We start from the raw sequence: 21,997 nt of genomic DNA on the forward strand, positions 1-21,997 counted from the left end.
GCTGAGTACTTAGGAATTATAGATTTGTATTAGGAATTTTAGATAAATGTAAATTTGTTTTAGCTGTACTGGTTATATTGGACTTGTAGAGAATTATATATATCTTGTGTATTAGTTAGATGTTGGTTTTGGAATTTAGCTGAGTTAGTCACGTTGAAGAGCTTGTGACCCCCTTTGCTTGAGTTTTGAAAGTGTGATTTCGGTTTCTTGGGAAACGAACCCTGTGATGACCCTGTTTACCTAGTCAACGGTAAGTCGGGTTGTTACACATTTACCTGGAAGCTCTTTCGTTACAAATAGAAGCAAAAGGTTAAATCTTTATAGAATCAACGCAATATTAGTATTTTATTTACAGACGGGCTAAAAATTGACCTTTTAGAAACAATTTTTTCTAAATTATATAGAAGTATGTCTGTGACATGTCCTAGTGATAAAATTAGATTAGTACTCCTGCAATGTATAACTATATTAATATTTTTCATTTAGTTTCTCATTGTAAAATTTTAGTTTATAATCTCTATACTCTTAAAATATTGTCTTATTTTTTATTTAATACGTTCTTTTATTCAAATAATTTTTCTCATTTTTTTCACTTTTAATCATGTTCATATAATTTAATAATTTTTATCATTTTTAATATTTGCGTCAGTTGTTAGTGCCTTAGTAGTGCAATCTCTTAAAGACGTATAGAGTATCAAGTACTTTCTAGGTAATTTTTTTGATGAGATACCTCTTTTGAAAGATTTATACAATATACTAATGAAGAAACAATTCGTAACACGTGTTGACTGTAAAACAAAAAAAAAATCCACTGTTTTTGTTTTTATTCTATTTAAGCAATGTTTATTGGCTAATAATAAGAAATCTTCTTGATTATTTGTTAACCTATAATAAAAGATCTTTCTATATATAATTATTATTTTGGTTGATTTATAAAAATACTCCATTCTAAAATATTTAGTTAATTTTCTACTATAAAACATTAAGATACACATTAAAGTTTAAGATACACATTGAATTTTAATTAATGGATAAGAGAATTGAGTATTTTCTCAGATGAAGAGCAAGTAGTACTTTTCCGAAAATGTCATGAGTTCTATTCTCACGTATTCTTCCATTTTTCCTAAGCTTACCTTATAATAAAATTATTGAATAGCATATTAATTAATAAGAATTTAGGTAAAAAAAAATTCATTGACATATCATTCATAAATTATCATTAAATATATTACCGTAATGACATAAAATAAGAAAATATTAATAAAATAATCTTTTTATAAATAATATATTACATGCATGGCTACATTTGACAAATTATGTAAAAGGAAAATAATAATTATTATTGAATTTCTTGTAACGATTTTTTCTTTTGATAATCAATTTGGATATTTTTGTGTTAATTGATTATAACATTAATAAATATTTTTAAGTTTTTTTAATTATTTTTTGTAAATAAAATTTAATTTAATTGTTTATTAAATGATATTTTTATTGCTAATTTTTTTTTTAAGCTATTTTCAATAACACGATTATCACATTATAATTTTCTAATATAATAATAGCCCACTTACTTTAAAGATTCACTTTTTAGTGATGTGTGATTTTTCCTATAGTTGACAAAGAACAAAAGGAGCATATATAATAGTAATACTAGTAGTACGACTTGCTTGTTATATGAGACGAAAGGTTTGCCTAATAAGAAAACCATGAGATAAGATGGAAATTTCGGACATGCATATGATGAGATGGATGTGAGACCACACTAGAATGGATATGATCTTGCGCGATATACAAGTTGAGGGGAAATGAGGGTATTGGTGTGCCTCTATTCCCACCCTCCTCATACCCTGCCTCTTAGCGGGAGACTTATTAGGATGATGGTGTCGATGACAATTTTAAAATCTAACAAAGATTAAAATTTTATTAAATATGTGTCGATGCCAATTAAATTTATTTATTTTTATTTCAATTTGACAATTACATAATAACATATTAACATACACAAATTCATTCTTGTGAGAGACGTCTTTTTAAGAGATCATCTCTAAATGGACAAGTCCATTGTATATTTTTAAAAATATTATAAATATGCATTAAGAATGATGTAAATAGACACTTAAGATATTGAAAGTGGGCATTAAGAATACGATGAGTAAGCATTATGGATAATATAAGTAGGCATTATGAATATGGTAAATAAATATTAATGTTTAATGGGTTGGACTTGAGAGATGTCTCTTTGAGAGACGATCTCTCAAGCTGATTTTACATATGATTAGTAAATCAATAATAATTTTCAGCCGAAAGAAGTTGACAAATTTAAATATAATAAAGATATATATGAAATAATTTTGGATATTTCAAATATCTATAATATTCTATTATTGTATTGAGTTTAAACATAATAACGTAGCCATTTATTTTTACAAATTGTCATACTAATAATGACATGGTGACATCACTCATGTGATTTTAGAGAAAATAGAATGACACATATGCAGGTTTAAGAAGATAATATCCACTATTTTACTTCAGTTATTATATATTTAAATTTTTAAACATATCTAGTATTATTTCTTGATATTATTATACTTTCATTTTTTGCTAATTATTTAATATAAAAATGTACTTTTTAATTGACATGAAAGGCTAAATAAAACATGTCTAAATATAAAAAATATTAAAATATTAGAATATCTTAGAATAATATCTTAGAATAATATCTCATTGATTTTAAACCTTATGATCCAAATAAGAAAAATCATTAAGAAACACTCCACACCCCTCTTTTTGTGCACCAAAATTAGAGGAAAAGAGAGGAACAAGTGTATAAGGATGTAAACTTGAGGAACAAAAATAGGAGAAGACATGGATAATTAAAAAGGAATTACTAAAAATAGAAATAACAAAATAAGAAGCAAATAATTTGACAAAATAATAACAATAATAATTGGTTAATTAATGGGAATAAAGGTGTAAAACAGAGCTACGAAACATTAAGCGTCATCCCCGTAATCGTTATCCATCGACCAAAGTCCAGAATTTACAACACCAAAAATTAATTATATTTACAACAAATATGAAAATTAGGAAAATTAAAAAGACAATACTAATAATAATACTTTTATTACAATTAAGATTCTTAATTAATATAAACGGAAAGAAAAGGAAAAATCAGATCGCCAAAGATGAGCCGTTCGATCCCCACCTTGTGACCGACTTCTCGATTCTTCCTCCGTATAAACTATAAACCCTTTTGCCCTCTATCATTTCAAGCTTCTCTTTGCTTTTGTTTACATCGTGGATAGAGAAAAAATCAAGATTGAGAGATCAATAAGCTCTTCTATTTCTTGTTTAGGGCTTCTTCGTCTTGTTGGAATTTCTTCAGGTATGTTTTAGATCTATTTTGCTGATTTCTCCTTTTTTTTATGTAATTTTTCGTTTTTCGATCGGTGTTCATCGCGTTTTGTGTGATTAGGGTTTTCTTTCATTTTTTGTGAAATTTTCACGGATTCTACAAAATCTGTGGGTTTTTTTATTGCCTATGTGCGGTGATTGTAAGTTGGATGTATTTGGCTTCTCCAGAGATGGTTCCTTGAAAATGATGATTTTGATTGATTTGAAAATATTTTGCAGTGATTTACTTATTTTCTTGTTTTTTCATATTGATTGATGCTTGAATTAACTGGAAAATTTATGATTTGGTCCATTTGCATTGTATTTACGAGATTGTTTTCGTCAAAATTAGGTTTATGATTTCGGTTGCCGTATTTTTGTTGGTGAAAATGTCTTTTTGAAGTAAAAATTGACCTGTGAAATTATATCACGAGTTGATTTGTTTGTTGTTTAATACAATTATATCACTTTTTCAGGATTTCTTGACTGGTACACGGAGGTTGTGAAGAATGCAACGTTATCGCGTGAGTATGGGTTGATTGAGAATATAATGGAGTCGTTAGTATGCTATTCTGAATTTTCAATGCTAATTGTTCGTATTTTGTGCATTAGGCTGGTGAGGATTTGGATGAATACGAGGATGACTTAGAAGATCAATATGAAGATGATGAAGACCAATATGATGATGAGGAAGATGAGGAGGAAGAGGAGGAAAAGGAAAAGCCTAGGTCAGCAGAGGAAATTAAATACCTTAATTTTCGAGAAAAGTTGAAGGCAAAACACAGGTCCATTTTGAGAAGCGAAAATGGCAAGAATGGTACCAGCATTAACCACTCACAATTGAGCAAGTATGGATTGCAGTGAATCTTTTATTTGTTTTCTAGGGCATTGATACTTAGGCAAATTTTTGTTGAAGATGATTTGCTGATCTTCCAACTGATTTTTTGCAGTTTTGGTAAATTTTTTGGTCCGTCAACCCCTGTGATTGCTGAAAGAGTTATCCAAGAAAGCAAGTCGTTGCTTGAGACTCGCCATTTAGTACCTAAAGTATCGACTTCTCAAAATGATGTATGTGTTTCTGGTCAACGTAAGTTGCTGCTATGTTTTGTTTCTTTGTATGCTTGTAGGTGTCATTGTGAATTTATTTTTTTAATGTGCCTAAAGCACTTGACCTCTGCCGCTGCTCATTGGCATGCTTACGACAATAGCATGCATTATTCCAATGCAAAAGGGACTGATGCCTAGGCAGGATGGTTGGATGTGTGCAATTTTATTGTTGTAAAATAGTAGAGATTGTTTTTGTATGAATGTTGATTACAAACATAATTTGCAGCTTTACATACATAAGAAGTTCAAATGAATTAAATAATGCATATCACTTGTAGTACATTATACTCCCTCCTATTCTCCCTAAGTATTCCATTTGACTTTTTATCATTTTTTAGGTGGTCAAATGAAACTACATGTGTAAGAGAAAAGTGGAGTTTTTAAATTTTTATAGGTAAAGTGAGATTAGTAAGCGTAAAGGTGTAAAAAAATTAAGTTTAGTAGGGATAAATTGATAAAGTTAACATACTGAGATATTTAGGGTGACTTGATCCATTAAGTAGATGAGACACTTAGGGTGAATCAGAGGGAGTAATATACAATTAGAGAATCTCATGTTTTCCTTCTATTGGTGTGCTTAGTGTAGTAAAATTTCTAAAGTTTGTCTAAGATACTAAGGAGCTTGACTGATTTAGATTGTCTTTAGAGCCCCATCAACCAACTTAACTAGTGAGATAAGTTCTTCTATTTTGAATTAGAGCTTTTTACAATCTAATTATGGAAAATTAAATTAAAGATCAAAGCTCTAATTGTTATGAACTGTATGAGGTTCTTGAGTAATATAGTTCATTCAATGTCCGCATTGCTCATGAGATTCTAATATTGATGATTACACATTGGACGGTTTCCTCCTTCTTGGTGGTGACTTTGATGTGGTATGTAGCCATTTTGTTGGTTATTCTACATTTTAGGTACAACAGGCATTGTTTTGTTATAGGATTTTCTGTATTTTTTTATTTATATAAATATAGATATAGATATAGATATAGCTATAGAATTTTTGAGAGATGGGATAGGAAAAATGAAAGTGGGATATTATGTTCACCTTTGGCTTTGTAGTTATACAGTGACTTGAACTACTTTGTTTTAAATTTGCTAAAGAAGTTTATATAGTTACATTTCTCTGATTTTTCAAAACAAAAGTGAGGCAACAGTACATAGTAATTTTCAATATTACTTTGCAGTGATTATTGTTAATCTAACCTTCCTCATCATAGATTCTGCCCTCCTTGTCCTTATATATTTTATGTTTCCTATTGCTTGTTCTATTAAATTCAATTTCTTTGAACTTAAGGGTATCTTAAGTTTATTAAGGTTAAGCTGACTTTGATTAAGTTTATCACTATTAAGTTCCAACTTATAAATACTTGTTCTTTCACATTTTAAGTATTTATAAGGCTAGTTCCACACTATGATTTCAGTTTGAGAGAACGTTGCTTCGTCTATTACAAAATTTCAATCTTATGGATTCTGTACTTTTATTCTTTACGAAAAACAAAGACACCTAGTCTGAAATAAAAATCTTCAAAATAGAGGTAGTATTTTGTTATATTTATCGCAGTATGGTTCTTGTGTGTTCTCTTATCCATTTTTTTGTCCGGGGTAACCAAGCTCTAGAAGAGGGATGGTGTGACATTTTCCTGCATGTATCGTACCCTATTAGGTTTAGCCTAGTTCCATGTATGTATAAGGTTGCTTCTACACTGCTAGCGACGATCTCACTTTAATTTTTTTTTTGCTTCATGTAGCCAACGTTGTATTTTGGCATCTAGGTTTTGACTTTGTTCTTGTTGTTGTTGCTCCTTTGACAATGTTTATAGTATGTTATTCTTTAAGGCCTGAGTTTGCTCTTTTGTAATTTACTAGCCAGTACAATTACACTTAAGAACTTAAGATTTGACACTTTAATTTGTTTTGCTTCATGTAGCCAACGTTGTATTTTGGCATCAAGGTTTTGACTTTGTTCTTGTTGTTGTTTCTCCTTTGACACTGTTTATAGTATGTTTTTCTTCAAGACCTGAGTCTGCTCTTTTGTAATTTACTAGCCAGTACAGTTACACTTAAGAACTTAAAATCAAGAAAGAAGTGATTGATATTGTTTATATAGATGCTATATTAAAATTTGATTTCCTTGTGTTCGTATCTGTAACTCTTGCTAGTCTCCTTTTGCATTCCTGAATAGTGCTTTGTGCAAAGCGAATATAGGGGTTCCTGTGATAAAATTGATTATCGACTTTCAACAGGAAAGTGTACATATATTGTGACTGAAGTGCCTTGACTCAAAACTAGTGTTGATCCTGAAACATGATGATTGACTTGCAGGTCAAGAAGGTTAACATGCCATCCACTTTGACATCTAGAAATGGATCAAGCGAGAAGCCTTTTCCAAGACAGGTTAGGACTTGCTGGTTGTATGTTCATGAATTGTCCTTTTTTTTTTTATGTCAGTTGCATTATTGTTTTACTGATTAGGGGTTTCTTATTCAGGTCAAATCAAAAGCACAGATAATTAAACAAAATAGAGATTATTCTCAACTATTGTCAGAGGATGCAGACATTTCCAAGCAAGCAAAAGAGCTTGATCCACAAAAGAGTTTAGCTCCAAGGCCTGGTTGGTACCTTCTTTACATTTGAGGGTTGTATTCTTTTGTTTTTTCCCTGTGTAAACCAAGGATGTGTGCTGTCTCTTTTTTCAACAAAACTAGAGAAAATTTATGTTTTATCTTATAGGCCTAGTTTGATATTTATTTTGTGCAGGTTTTGACGATGCAAGATCAGCTCAAGGTCGAGCAAAGAGAATCGAGACTTCACATCATGCAAAAAAAGAATATGATGGGCGTGAACAAAGGAAGTTGTCTTCTGGGAGTTCACAGGCGCATGATTCCCGAAGGACAATTTCTGAGAAATCGACTTCAGGTTGCAGAGCTAATTATCCCTCTAGTGATTCAAGAAGGCAGCTTGATTTGAGAAAGCAACCCCAGTCGAATAGACAGGCAGGAAGCAGTAGTGGGAATGGATCTAGACTGACAGGAAGCAGTAGTCAGAATGGATCAAGACAGGCAGGAAGCAGTAGTGGGAATGGATCTAGACAGGCAGGAATCAGTAGTGGGAGTGGATCTAGACCTACTGTGCAGAAGACCTTGCCCCCAAACTATCCATCGTCTTCTGGTGACAGAAAAATGTCAGTTGGTTCTGTGGAGAAAAGGCCGTTCAGTGTTCCTGTAGGGAATAAGGCATCTGCTGTTTCAAAGACTTCTATACTTGATCGGCAGAGAACTGTGGTAAAACCTCAGGCTTCTAGTGTAAATAGCCGTTTGGAGCATAAGAGGGATGTTCATCGATTTACTGAGAGCAAAACATCAAAGGAAAATGTAGCAGCTTCGAAATCTCAGGTGCTTATTAATCCTATGCTGTATCATTCTGATTTTTGCAAACTGTTCTTCAGGTTTCTGAAAATGTCTAGTTTTGTTGATTTATGCTGGTTCAAATTGACAGATGATGAGGCCACCTAATCGAAGTTCTTCAAATTCGGAAAAAGGCCACCACATTAAGCAGCAAAAGCCTGTTGGGCAGTTACAAAAATCTTATGCTGCTCCTAGTAAAGACCATAAGATAAAAAAACGAAGGTCTCCAGAGCCCGAAGATTTTGATTATAGGTCCGAGATTCGGAATCTTTTCAGGTAAAGTTTTTCCCTTTAAAAAAACTGTTTTAGGTCTCTGTCATCATCTTAGTTTAATACTCTATTGAATTTAGCTTTGATGAATAATAGAGATTCAACATTTTTATTTATTTGGTTTGATTTGCTCCGCTTTTCTGGTTCTAAGAGTTTTTTTTTGATTGGTTTTAAATTTATAATTACTTGCTGTTCTCCTAATATCAGGATTTGGAGGGTTTTCTTTAGGGTTTGGGTGTTGAGTGTAGTGTGTTTAGACAACTGAAATTCTTGAAATCAAATGACTTTTTTTTTGTTTATCCAATAAAATCTGTTGAGTAGAATGTTTTCCAAGTATGTTATCTTATGCAGAGTGTTCTTTTGTAGGTATAATCCTTCAAGATTTAGCAAGTATGATGACGATGATGATGATATGTGTATGGAAGCGGGATTCGATGCCATACAACAAGAGGAAAAGAGAAGGTCAGTTTTATGTATTGTATAGACTGATTGTCTTCCTTTTGATCCTCTCTTTTAAAAATAGATAAAAGTAAAATTATAGGCCAAGGGGTTTATGTATGGGTACTCATTTGTTTTGGAGGGAATTGGATCATTGGTTATACATGACACTTGTAGTTTGTAATTGGAAAATCTGCTCCTCTATATGGTCCTACTTGTAGTCTTGTTTTTTGTTCTATTACGGTAACATTGTACGAGAGCCTCTAATAATGTTTGATTTTCTCATTGTAGTGCAAGGATAGCTCGACAAGAAGACGAAGAAGAATGGATTAAGATTCAGGAAGAAGAGAGACGGGAAAGGCTTCAAAAGAAGGCAAAGATGCGTAGGATGCGATGACAAGAATGTGCAATTTGTGTTATATGTTTTCTTTTTTCATCTTTTTTTGTTGGCATTGACAATTGGTTCTATATGTGGGGTAGCCATTTTATTCATTAAACTCTAAAATGGTAGTAAATCTGAAGTCAAGGTGAAGGAGAGGGGGACAGGCATGATTGAAGTTAATTGCGCCATTAGTTTAGGTTTTGATTACTTTCTTGAAAGGATTCAATTGCAAGGCTAGGGTGGTGATGATGATTTTGGAGTGGTAATTTAATCACATGTATATCCAATAAAAAAAAGATCACAAATTTGAGAGGAGAAGGAATGTCCTCTCCATGAGTTTTCATTGCCAACGCTTTGGTTTTAGTATCACATAAATTTGTGAAGAATATTCATGTCGTCTGTAGAACTGTGAAATAATAATTCTTGAATTTTCATAAGTTTTGCAGTTCTACAATTTGTGATCAATTATAGTTAGAAAAGTATGTAGCAATTGCGCTTGTAAATGTGCGGATAGGAGTGTATTTGAGACTGCATAAGGATTCTGCACTTGAATTTTGAAGCATCACTACGTAGTGTCGCAAATGTAGTCTTTTATTTCAACACAACCACAAATATTCATATGTCCACAATCCACATCTAACATTAAGCAACTTTTTTCAAACAGTAGAAAATTTTTAAAATTTAAAATTTTAAAATTTAAAATTTATTTTCCAAAGTTATTAAAAATTAAGCCACATTTGGAAATATGAGCAAAATTAAATGTCAAAGTAAGATCCGATGGAAATAGATCTGAAAGTAATAGATCTTCTTTCATCCATGGCCTAGGATCTTTTTATTCTATCAATCATCTTGGGCATAAATGGTCTACCCAAGAAAGGTGGTCATAGTGGCAAGTTTACTTGGTCCGACAACATTGGACTTTTGGATGTCATCATTAGATCATGGCACCTGCTTTTGATGCTAAGGATCCCAACTTTGAAGATCCTGTTGATTTTTGATCACTTTGATTACAATCAAATGGTGCTGATTAATTTACTTTGTTCCGTTTCTTCGATTTAATGTTAATTTTGTGATGAATATTGAATGATGATGGTGTGTGTAAATACAGAGTAGTACTGGCTTGTGATATCATCAGTGATGTTTTCATGTATGTAATAAAATGAAATAATTCCATTTTTTTATTTTTGATTGCTTCTTTTTAATATCTGTTGCAAATATTTTTGTTTATTAGTTGTAGTTGTTTGAATTTTGGGATAATGTTTTCAAGTACTCCTGTATTTTAGCTTTTCATTGATTGTTTATATGCAAATTGGATGAAATTAAGAAACTACAGTAGATGTTTACATTTAGAGATGGAATATTTGGGGTCTTAGGCTATGGATGAAAGAAGATGGATGGAAGAAGAAGAAGATGGGAATGAAACAAAGGTAAAAATGTAATTTCTCAACTTAAAGTATAATCCAACTTTTTTTTGGGCATTAATGTTACGGAAACTTAAATTCCTAAAGTATAATGTTGTGGAATTTTTTTAAGATTTGACTACCATTAATTTTTCGCAAAGTTTATTGCTACCATATAAAATATTCCTTCATAAAGTATAAGTGTGATGTATAGATTGATAATACTTAAAAAATTATCAATAATTTAAAAAAATATTTATTTATAATATATTAATATTTTTAAAAATTATTAATGAATTAATGGATTCGTATCTATAATTAATACAACATAAAAATGATAATAAACAATATAAAAATAATAATAAAAAATAACTAAATAATTATGAAAGTAATACTAATATATAAATAAGTTGCACAAATCGAAAGCGTGTGACTTTGCCCTTTTCATATATTTTTTTTTTAATTTGAAAAAAAAAGATTTAGTTGGAAATTATCTAAATATTTCGTTCTTGTAGTCAAATTCCTTTGCACTTAAGCTTTAAATTCAAAGAAATTTATAGTTGAGCGTAAATTTAGAGATTCTTTGAGTGAAAACTGGAAAGAATATTAAAACTAAAAAGAATATTTCAAGGATATTTAAAGAAATTTGTAAATTTAGAGATTCCATGGATAATTCAATTTTAAAGTGGTTGCAAAACATGGAAATGTGGCAATAAAAAAAAAAAAATATTTTTAAATGATTTCCCCTAACCCTAAGTTATGCGTTAAAAAGGGAAAAGATAACATAAATTAGTGTTCATTACTCAAGGGTTAATACGTCTATTCACCCATAATGAACCAGTCTCCATAGAAAACGTGTTATTAGACTTTATCAACACATTTAACAAATAGCAGAATAAAAATAAAACACCTTCGATCCGAACTAAACACACACCTCAAATCTGAGCCGTCCACTTCATTAGAGAAAACACAAACGTCGCTATTCTACACCGTAGATCCTTCAACTGTATTACCACACGGATAACTATTTCCAACCGTCCGATTAAACATAATTAGCCGACGCATTATTATGTTATATAAACCTCAACATCGCCTGCATATTCAAAATTTTTCTGCTAGCTGTTTTAACCTAGAGGGAGAATTGAAAAGGCAAACCGTTCGTAGTTCAACCCAAGAAGTTTCTTCGAGGTAAATTCTTTTCTTTCAATTCATTCTTTTATGTTTTGTCTGCGTTTTTTATTTGTAAATTGTGATTTGGTATATTGTTGATTGACTTGAAATTTGTGGTTTACATTCGTTTGTATATCAATTTATTTCGGAAGATTAGGTCCACTGTTCATGAAATCTTTCTTCTTTCAAAGTTCCTTTTTAATTTATGTTGATGTCGAAATTGAAACTGTTGTTTTATTGATTTTTTGAACATTTTATGGTTTCATCTATTTATAAAACGATTTCTCCAGTTGTTTTTCTTTTTTGAATCTTAAAATTCATTATTTTGCACTTGTAGATTTATTGTCTCCATTCTCAATTGATTTTGCCTAAATTTTGAATCAAGCGTTGAGTATTGATTTAATCTACAAAGTAATCTTTTTGATTTTTGAATTCAACTTCAAAAGATACTGTGAGATCTATCTGACGAAGCTGTACAATTGTTTTGTGTTTCATGTAGATGGCCCGTACGAAGCAAACTGCACGTAAGAGTACTGGAGGAAAGGCTCCCAGGAAGCAACTCGCCACAAAGGTTATTGTCTCCTTCAATTTGATGTTTTCTAATTTGTTGTCCCTATATGCTATGTCGATTACTGAACTAATGTTTAAATTTTTGTTCAGGCTGCTCGTAAGTCTGCTCCAACAACAGGAGGAGTGAAAAAGCCCCACCGTTACCGTCCTGGAACCGTGGCACTACGTGAAATTAGGAAATACCAAAAGAGTACCGAGCTGTTGATCAGGAAATTGCCATTCCAGAGATTGGTTCGTGAGATTGCTCAGGACTTCAAGACCGATCTCCGTTTCCAAAGTCACGCTGTGTTGGCTCTTCAAGAGGCTGCTGAGGCTTACCTTGTTGGTCTCTTTGAGGATACCAATCTCTGCGCTATCCATGCCAAGCGTGTTACCATCATGCCTAAGGACATTCAGCTTGCCCGAAGGATTAGGGGTGAACGTGCTTAAGCTATTTCAAGCTTATACTACTGTTTCTTTGCCTATTCTAGTGTTAGTTTTATGTTCATCTTTTCTAGGATTAATTGAGGATTAAGAATAGATGTTCTTTTGGGAATGGGGACTGTGGTTTGATTGTGTAGTTGAACGCAATGGTGGTGTTTTATAGAAAAGTAAAACTCTTATGAATTCTGTTCTTTTGTGTCACACTAAGTTTGTGTGGAACATTTATTTAATGTAGTTGATATTGAGTTCAATTGTTTGCTATTTTGTGTTCAATGTTCTATTATGATTTTGGGAACATAAATCCATAAATTATGATTCCTTATCTCGATCCAAGTTATAATGCCGAGATCAACAAAGCATAGAAAGAAAAAAAATTGTTAGATCTCGCCCATCCTTTTCTCAAGCTTCTTTCTTGGGAGTTGGGTTAATGGAAATATGTAACCTTTTACTCCCTATATTGAATTCAGTATTATAATCTTTTGAATTAGTATATCATCAATGTACCAAGCATCAAAATTCAAAACCAATATTCTATTATTTAAACCAACAGGTGACATGGCTAAAAGTTGCTTGCACACCGGACAAAACTGATCACTAAAGCAGCCTAATGCCTAACTAAGCATTCGCATCCAAGGCAAGCTAAACTAATTTAAAATGTTGCTTGAATGTTTTGATCATATTCTCTGGAATATGAAATATTTTAATGTTGCCATGATTTTATGTACTTTTACAGGTAACATATGACAGAATCAGAATAAGGGAGCTTGTGTTTCTTGAGGCAATACAAAGGTTTCTTTGAAAAGGAAAGTAACTAAGTTTGGTAAATGTTTTGAATAGCCAGAAATGCAAGATCTTCTCTGGTTTAAAGTGTTCAATTAATCAAGTCCTCCCATGTTTGTTCTCTGCCCTTTTACTTTTCTAAATACAGATAGAAATGATTATAATTAGTTAATCACCATTGATGTTTCCTATTTTTAACACTATAACTTTGTTAAATACACACCTTTTTTCTTTATCCTCCTCTTTTGAATAATCTATTCTCCTCTAATTGAGGACTATAAACCCCAATTTTTAAAAATAAAAAAAAAATTGAAAATTGGAAAAAAAAATCTATATTCTCCTTAGGCTATTACCATTTTGGTTAGACTATTGGAGTTATTTGTATTTTTATTCCAAGTATTATTAGATATATGATATATGATACATTCCACCCATTATTTTTTTCATTTCTTGTGTACATATATGATATTTTCCACCCATTGGACAATTAAGAAATGGAACAACAAATGAGAAGGCATGAAAATATCCTAGAGGAGCTTAATGAGGAAAGAAAGATCAAAGGGCAGATGAACAATGCAGAGGTGGACATCTTGAAGGAATCCCTTCAAAACATAGAAAAACCCGGATCTTTAGAATCGAAAATTTTGTTGGAAGAGATTGATATTCTAAAGAACGAGCTGAAGCAGGCGATGGAAGCAGAAGTTACGAGCAAAAGGGCTATGGATGAACTTGCGGTGGCATTAAAAGAAATTGCAACGGAATCCAACCAGGCTAAGGAGAAGCTAACATATACAGTGCAACATCTTGAAGCAGCGAAGGAAGAAGCTTCCATTTTGAAAGCAATGGTTAAAAGAAATGAAGAGAATTACACTTCACTCTTGAAAGAATCAAAAAAACAAAATGATCACTTGAAAAATACAATTACAAGGTTAAGATTAGAGGCAGAAGAGTCTCTTTTGGCCTTCAATGAAAAGGAAATTCAATTTGTGAACTGCATTAAGAAAACAGAAGAGGAGAAATATAGTGCCCAAGAGGAATGCATTAAACTGGCCAAGTCTTTGAAAGAGGCGGAAGAGATAAGCGAAAAAGCGAAGGATGATAACAAGAAATTGAGAGATATACTTGAGCAAGCTCTGAATGAAGCAAACGTGGCTAAAGACGCTGCTAGTCTTGCTCAAACCGAGAATTATTTTCTCAAGGACTCTCTTATAGAGAAAGATCGACACATTGTCGCCCTTGTGCAGGAAACTGAGCGCCTCAAAAGGGTAATCACATCAGGATCTAAAAAGGAGATTGCAAAACTCGAGAAAGAGAACAAAGAGAAGGATAGCAAAGAGCTGAAAAGGGTGGCAAAAAAGGAAAGTGTAATTGTAGAAAACACAGAGAAGGAACCTAAAGAAGGCAGGAGATTGAGTAATGCATTTACTTTTGATCTTCACCATCTTTGGCCTTCTAATCATGGTATCGGTATGGCATGTAAGTCGAGCAAGGATTTTGATGGAGATATCGAGGAGGAGGATGTTCGGTTGGATTCAATTTTCGACGTTGTCGAGTACCCAGTAAGGGATATGTCATCCTTTCATCATCGGAGGAATTCATCAGTTGGCAGCAGTGAAGATAATCTACATCTAGATCATTTTGATGATGATGCACATTATGATGATTTGGAGATGGAGAGGAGCTCATTTGGGAAGAGTAAAGCTCTGCTTAAGAGATTTAGTGATCTTTTACGAAGGAGAAACTCTCACTCGCCAAAAGATGTACCGAATTCACCCAAGGAAATGCCAACGTAGCTAAATCTCTGAAAATGTCATAATTTAGCTTAGTAGCTTCAGTATCTGTTTATACATGTTTTAGGTTGCTGATTTTGTTGATAACATTTTATGGGGTGACTTCAAAAAAAAGCTTATATGTAAATTTTGGAACATATAAAGCTTAGCACCCTGTAATATTCTACGCAAATACTTATATCTTCTTAACATTTGGGCAGCTAAAGTGTCTTTTATGTTTTATTCCTTTTCTTTTTTCTTTTTCCTGTCAATGTTGTGATTATGTGTTTCTCCTTTGAATCAATTATTCAATTACATGTTGTCAATCGTTTAGTGAATTTCGAAACCAAATTCCGGTACAATCAGACATCTGTATGTAGTTTATGTAGGCTGAGGGAGGTGAGAGTTAGGTGAGAATCAATCCTAAAACCTTGCCTGAGAAAGACAATTTTTGCTCCAATTGAGGAAAAACCCTTCTCAAAGGAAGACGGGCTCGTCATTCTTAAGACAGGCTCTAATTCCAAAAAATTGTGCACGTATTTGACTGATAAGACTAGTTTATTAGTTAAAGCATGTCGAGTTTTATGTAAGTATAGCAGTGTGTGCAGCATTTTCAAGCTCCCCTAAAGCCCAATCTCCGGTCCAATTGGAACGAAAACTACAATACTTAATGGTAATGGGTATTATTATTCATCGCTATCCTTTTCATTTTATCGCCACTTCCTAATAAAATTACGAATTTGCCTCTGGACTTTAAAAAATTACGAATTTGTCATTGGACTTAAAATTTGTTCAACAAATGTAAATCTCACTTAATAACACTATTATCACTTAATAACATTATTATCGCGACTCTATATATATTGAATTTTCAGAGGCGTCCTTGTTGGATATACGAATTTAAACACGGTACTATATCTCTAAAAACTCTCTAAAAACGTTCTTCAATTGTAAACAAGCTGTTAGTTGGAATCGATTAACTATGGCTAATGAAAGCGACTATGAATCCGATCCAGTACGTACTTTAATCGATTTGAATCGGTGTATTTTTTTTAAAAAAAAAAGTCGCAAAAACTAGGCGAGTAGACCATGGTTCAGTTGACTGGTTTATATATATATTTTTTATTTTTTAAATTTTAATTTACATTATTATTTAAATTATTATTATTAATATTGTTATAATATTATTATTATTAATAATATTATTTGTATTTTTTTATTATTGTTGTTGTTATTATTATTATTATTATTATTATTATTATTATTATTATTATTTTTATTATTATTAATTTAAGTAATTTATATTATTAACATTACTATTATTTTGTTATTATTTATTTAAATAATTTATAATTATATGTTATTATTATTATTTTCTTATTATTTAATATTAATTTGTTTTATTATTATTACAATTATTTTATTATATTTTATGTATTGTTATTATTTTAATATTAATTATTTAAGTAAATTATAATTTTCAATTAATATAAATTTGTATTACTAATATTTTAATATTAATTATTAAAGTAATTTGAAATTTTTAATTATTATTGAATGTTTTTATTATTAATATTTGTATGTATAATTTTTTAATGACCTAATGTATGCTTTGTTTCATATTTCAAATTTGTAGGACTTTGAAAACTTAGGAGACAACGTAGATTACTCCGGTAGATTTGTTACGGATAGGAAATTTGTTTCCTTGGATGAATTAAATAGTTGGGCCGATGCGATAGCAATAACAATTGGTTTTCAATTTACACGCGCTTCTTATAAACAAAATGAAGGACGTTCTAGAGTTAGTGTCTATTTAAGATGTCACCGCTATGGTAATATTAGGGGTGATTTACATAATCTAGATAATGCTGCCCGACCTGGTTTTAAAAGTAGAAGTTGTGGGTGTAAATTTTGATTGTAGCAAGTAGTCGTAAACCAGGAGAAAGACCTTGGACGGTAAGGGTGTGTCCTGGTGAAAAAGGAAGACATAACCATCCGTTCTTAGTGTATAGAGATGGTCATGTAAGGGCAAATAGGATCAATGTAGATATTCGGGAGCACATACGACAGCTTAGTGCAACCGGCCTTTATCATGACTTCTATTAGAGAAAATTTTCCTGGTTTTTTACTAGTATGAATCAGATATATAATATCAGGCAATCAATAAGGATAGAAGAGATGGAGGGTAGGACTCCCCTTCAACACTATCTTTATACGGCCACAGAACTTAATTACGTGGTTTGGACAGACTTGGATAACGAAGGGGAATTGAGCAGATTATTAGTTGCAAATCCTACCTCTATCCAAATGATACGTACGTGGCCATATGTTGTGTTGATAGATACAACGTACAAAACAAACAAACAAAAGTGGCCACTGTGTGAAGTGATCGGAATGACGCCAACCAATCACAACTTCTTGGTTGCATTCTATTTGATGCGAGATGAGGCGGTTGTGTCGTATTCGTGGGTGTTGCAGGGATTGAGAGATATTTTCGGCACAGCTCAGACTCCTAGCGTCATTGTAACCGATTGAGACGAAGGTTTATCTGCAGCTATTCGTGTCGTCTTCCCAGGTAAAAAGGTTTTTTTGATTAATTATTGTCGTTTTATCTATTGAATATGTCTTAATTACGTTCAATGTTGTGTTTAAAATGTAGATGTGCGGCATTCAGAAAAAGTAGATGGAACCCCTTGGTTGAAATTTCTACAATCGACGAATTTGAATAGAGATGGCAATCAATCATGACTACGTGGTCGGTTAGGAACAAAAAGGTCGTTCGGGATTTGGCTGGAACATGGATTCCACTTAGAAAGAAATTTGTGCGTGCGTGGACGAACGAATGTTTACACATGGGTAACCAGACTACCAGCAGAGTTGAAAGCCAACACTCGTCTTTCAACTATTGCCTTGGTAGTGGTCATAGCTCATTTAATACCCTGTTCAAAAGGGCACACGCACAGATTCAGCAAGCCAGGATCCGACAAGCGCTACAGAAATCCATCAATTTTGTAGCAAGGTCGTTGCGGCAACATTTCCTTAGACCTTTATATCGCCACGTATCTATCTATGCCTTGGAGCAGTTGTGGCTTGAGAATAACCGCATGTTAGATTTGGGTGATTATGTACTTAACAAATGCGGTTGTAGACTTCAACACACCCATAGATTGCCGTGTGCTTGTTATTTATATATGTCCATCGGTTCACAAGGTGCTTTGTATTTGGATGACATTCATCCATTCTGGAGTACTTTGACGTACATAGAGGTAGGAGATGACACCAACGAAGGAGTACGATACGCGAACATCGATGACAAAGAGTACTTTCAATCTCGTGTCGATGAAGTCCTAAAATCTGATCCCGTAGTTGTACGACTCTTGTCTCAGGTACTTGAGTATGAACTACACCCTGATGAAGCTGATATACCTGAGCCTTACGCAATTCCACCTAAAAATGGAAGACCAAGCACAAGCAAAACCCTGAGAAGAAATAAAAGCGCATTTGAATATAGCAGATCATCTTCTCATGGTCGAGGGTCTAGATCTTCATCCCGCGGGAGATCTAGTGGTAGATCTAGTGATCGAGAAACAATCCTCAGTTGAAATTAAGTTTAGTTTCAACTTATCCGGTATATGACTTTCTTTTCCGTTATTTAAATTAGTTTGTTACAGCTTAATCTTACTAACCTTATTTTCAATAATTGCAGATGATCCAGGAGGTCGTGATTTTTCACAGTTTCCATGGCCTAATCACATCCCGTACATTCTTCCTCCTTACTTGTTCGATTGGATTTATGTGTTAGGTGATGGTAACTGTGGATTTAGAGCTATTGTCGCCACAAAGTTGGGAGGTGAGGAGGCATGGCCTATTCTAAGACGTGCTATGTGTATGGAAATGCAAATGAACAGAGACCAATACCTAAGTTTGTATTTATCCCAGGAGTTGTTAGACGATGCTATATTTAGAATTGGTTCACCCGGTAATGGACCTGCTCCTTATATTCACTGGATGGATGCACCGATGGCATTGTACTCTGCAGCAACGTTTCTTAACATTGGCATTGCTTATTATGGTTCTGTTGACGGTAATTCACTATACAACTGTTTGGTTCTTCCGTTAAGGAATGCACCGGGCGTGCATAGTGTAAATAAAGTTATACATATATGTTTTGTGAATTGAATCATTTTGTTCAACTATTAATGAACGACGATTCATCCCCACTGCCGCCAGTCCATCAACGTTGGAGAGAAGCAGTTGACAATTTTTCCAGACATATAGAAACACATTTTACTAGTAGGATTATGCTCTGGAATAAACTATGCGGGCTACGACTACCACAACGTAATAACACCGCTGAAGATGTTGTAAATTTAGATAGTCCATAGTGCAACGTGATGTGTAAATCATTATTCTGTTTTACTATAGAAAATGTACATGGGAATCAATTTGTAGATAGTTCATAGTTATACTATTGTGTACGTGATTTCTATAGAAATTGTAGATGAAATTCATTGTGTATAGTAATGATGTAAATTAATAAAAGCATTGATGTAAACATGAATTAAATTTAATGTAAAAAGCGTTGATGTAAATAAATAAACGCATTAATGTAAATTAGTTTAAAATACAGTCTATGAAGGGCTATGCCCCTTAAAAGCTTGCCATTCGGCAAATAAATCTTTAACATAATTGAGGTATACATCTAAAGCATGCCATTCGCCAATGGAGCGACTCGACTCGGCCATTCATTCAGAAATTGAAAAAAAAAGAGAAAAATGTTGTGAATAAAATATTAAACAGCATCGAAATAAAAAAAGGCATAATATAAAACAAATAAATTCAAAAAACTTATGTATTCCAATCTGCTTTCAGCTGGACCAAAACCGACACTCGGTTCTTCGCCGGAGACGACGTATGGGCAGGAGCATACTCTGAACCAGTCAACGTAACTAGGATCAACCTCTGATGAAACAGATGCCCGACGATGTGCCTGATCACCAAGGCGGGTACTACAGGGGAACCTACTCCATGCCTCCAAGTACACAGGCGGAGAAGCAAAGCTCACGGAGTAGGTACCGTGTACTGGTCATACAGCCTTGGCAGGTCTCAGAGGACGGGGGGAATAGCCTGCATAAAGCCGACCTGTCGCACTGTCCTCTCCGGAAAATGCACCTCGACGATCAAAGCAAGTGATACCCCCGATGAAGGTGGTGCGTGGGTGCTCATTCAGCAATGCTCTTGGAGCAGTCATGTACGGAGTCCATTCCACCTGCATACAAGCCAAGTTAACATATAAAAATATTCTAAAATTAAAATAACATGTATAAGAAAGTGTGATGTAATGTACTATATACCTGAGTTTCTGTCATGGAGTCAAGTATACTACGGTAGCCCTTGTACCTGTTGACCTCACGACCTGGCTTGGGCGTGGACCACATCTCCACCCTATTCATATTAGGCACATCTGCTCGGTGAGGATGAGAGCGGAAGGCGGGAAAGTATTCGTAGATCCATGTCTGGAGCAATGTCAGGCAACCCGTAATCGTCTTGCAACCAGCCCTAGATGCCATTCCCAGCTGCCGATACATGTAGGCCAGGGTCACCGCACCCCAGGTGATCTTATTCTGATCGATGTTCATGGTAAGTATCGGCTGTCGACTGGGTATCCATGGCCTGGGAACGATGAAACAGCTGCATCACTTCAGCAACGTTGAGGCTGCCGCTGGTGAATATCTCTTTCCGCCGTAGCTCGGACATGGGCTCCTCAAACAGATTGGTAATACCGACCTGCCACTCCACCTTAGAAGGCTCAGCCGGTAGAGAACCTTCAATACCAATGCCCAATATGCGTTGCACGTTGTGCAACATAATCGTCATCTCCCCCATGGCATGTGGAAGGTGTTCGTATCCGGCAGCCACCTTTCCACGAAAGCCGATATCAAAGAACAGTCGATGTGCTGGTGCATAATGTACGGTAGACGGCCGAGGGGAGTAGCAGGTAGAACATTGTACAGCGCATCGGTCATATCCCGCAGTCCGATGAACGCCTCCAACGACTTTTTTCTACTACGGTATTTCAGAACCGGAGGCGTACGCTCAGAGCCGTTAAAAGTAAGTTTAGCTATGTGCCCGCCATAGCTGGGTATCAGGCGCGTATCTGTGGGCCCCCCGGGCTGGGGCGATGTGACTAACCAGTTCGTGCCAGTGGACTGTGAGCGCCTGCTCCCCATGGCGGCTCATTATCGACGAGACTACGTCCTGCGCGCTCAGATGCGCCTGAAGAACTAGGGCTGGGACGTGCGAATCTCCCGTCGGACCCCCGGACAACAGTCTAGTCCACTGGGCGAACAACATCGCCTAGGTACTCAACATCATTAGCATCATCATCATCACTAGAAACCCCCCAACTACTCTGGAGGCTGCTAGCCTGGTCATCAAAACGAGTACGCAGTTGGTTCAGCATACTCGACCGTTGGGTGTCATTGTGTCTGGCTGCTTCTTCCTGCCTAGCCCTCCTAGCAGAACCCGTTACCTCCCTCTCATGAGGATCCCCTCTAAGCAGGGTAGGCCTAGAACTATTACCGCTCAACAAGTGTCTAAAAAACCCCTTTCCTTTTCCTTGATTACCAGCCATTTACTTCAATTTTTGATAATTTAATTAACTATTATTAATAAATAAACATAATCAAACGTTACGTTAAATTAACCACATGAACAAAAGACAATAATTAATTAGCAACAACAATATTTAACTAATCATTATCAACAAATATAATGTAAGAACATATTATTATTATTATTATTATTATTATTATTATTATTATTATTATTAATTTTATTGTAATTAATTTTCTAAATTAACAATAATCATAATAATAATAACAATAT

General features: G+C 33.9%; 3 protein-coding genes across 3 annotated transcripts; all 3 read left to right on the top strand.

Annotated features, from left to right (window-relative positions):
* Positions 1–3,172: 3,172 nt before the first annotated feature.
* LOC130807764 (stress response protein nst1-like) lies at positions 3,173–9,451 on the top strand. Its single transcript, XM_057673097.1, has 10 exons — positions 3,173–3,388; positions 3,873–3,920; positions 4,009–4,244; positions 4,347–4,464; positions 6,826–6,897; positions 6,991–7,114; positions 7,261–7,895; positions 7,999–8,183; positions 8,544–8,639; positions 8,907–9,451. The coding sequence occupies exons 2-10, from the start codon at positions 3,906–3,908 to the stop codon at positions 9,010–9,012; spliced, it is 1,587 nt and encodes a 528-aa protein (XP_057529080.1). The 5' UTR covers positions 3,173–3,388; positions 3,873–3,905; the 3' UTR covers positions 9,013–9,451.
* A 1,767-nt stretch (positions 9,452–11,218) lies between these two features.
* Positions 11,219–12,811, top strand: LOC130807766 (histone H3.3). The gene is made up of 3 exons (XM_057673099.1): positions 11,219–11,585; positions 12,067–12,138; positions 12,228–12,811. The coding sequence occupies exons 2-3, from the start codon at positions 12,067–12,069 to the stop codon at positions 12,564–12,566; spliced, it is 411 nt and encodes a 136-aa protein (XP_057529082.1). The 5' UTR covers positions 11,219–11,585; the 3' UTR covers positions 12,567–12,811.
* Positions 12,812–12,956: 145 nt separating this feature from the next.
* On the top strand, positions 12,957–15,942 carry LOC130807765 (putative WEB family protein At1g65010, chloroplastic). Its single transcript, XM_057673098.1, has one exon. The coding sequence runs from the start codon at positions 13,835–13,837 to the stop codon at positions 15,131–15,133; it is 1,299 nt and encodes a 432-aa protein (XP_057529081.1). The 5' UTR covers positions 12,957–13,834; the 3' UTR covers positions 15,134–15,942.
* The last annotated feature ends 6,055 nt before the right edge of the window (positions 15,943–21,997 follow it).

This window comes from Amaranthus tricolor, chromosome 3, assembly GCF_026212465.1.
Source record: "Amaranthus tricolor cultivar Red isolate AtriRed21 chromosome 3, ASM2621246v1, whole genome shotgun sequence".
Classification (NCBI taxonomy): Eukaryota; Viridiplantae; Streptophyta; class Magnoliopsida; order Caryophyllales; family Amaranthaceae; genus Amaranthus; species Amaranthus tricolor.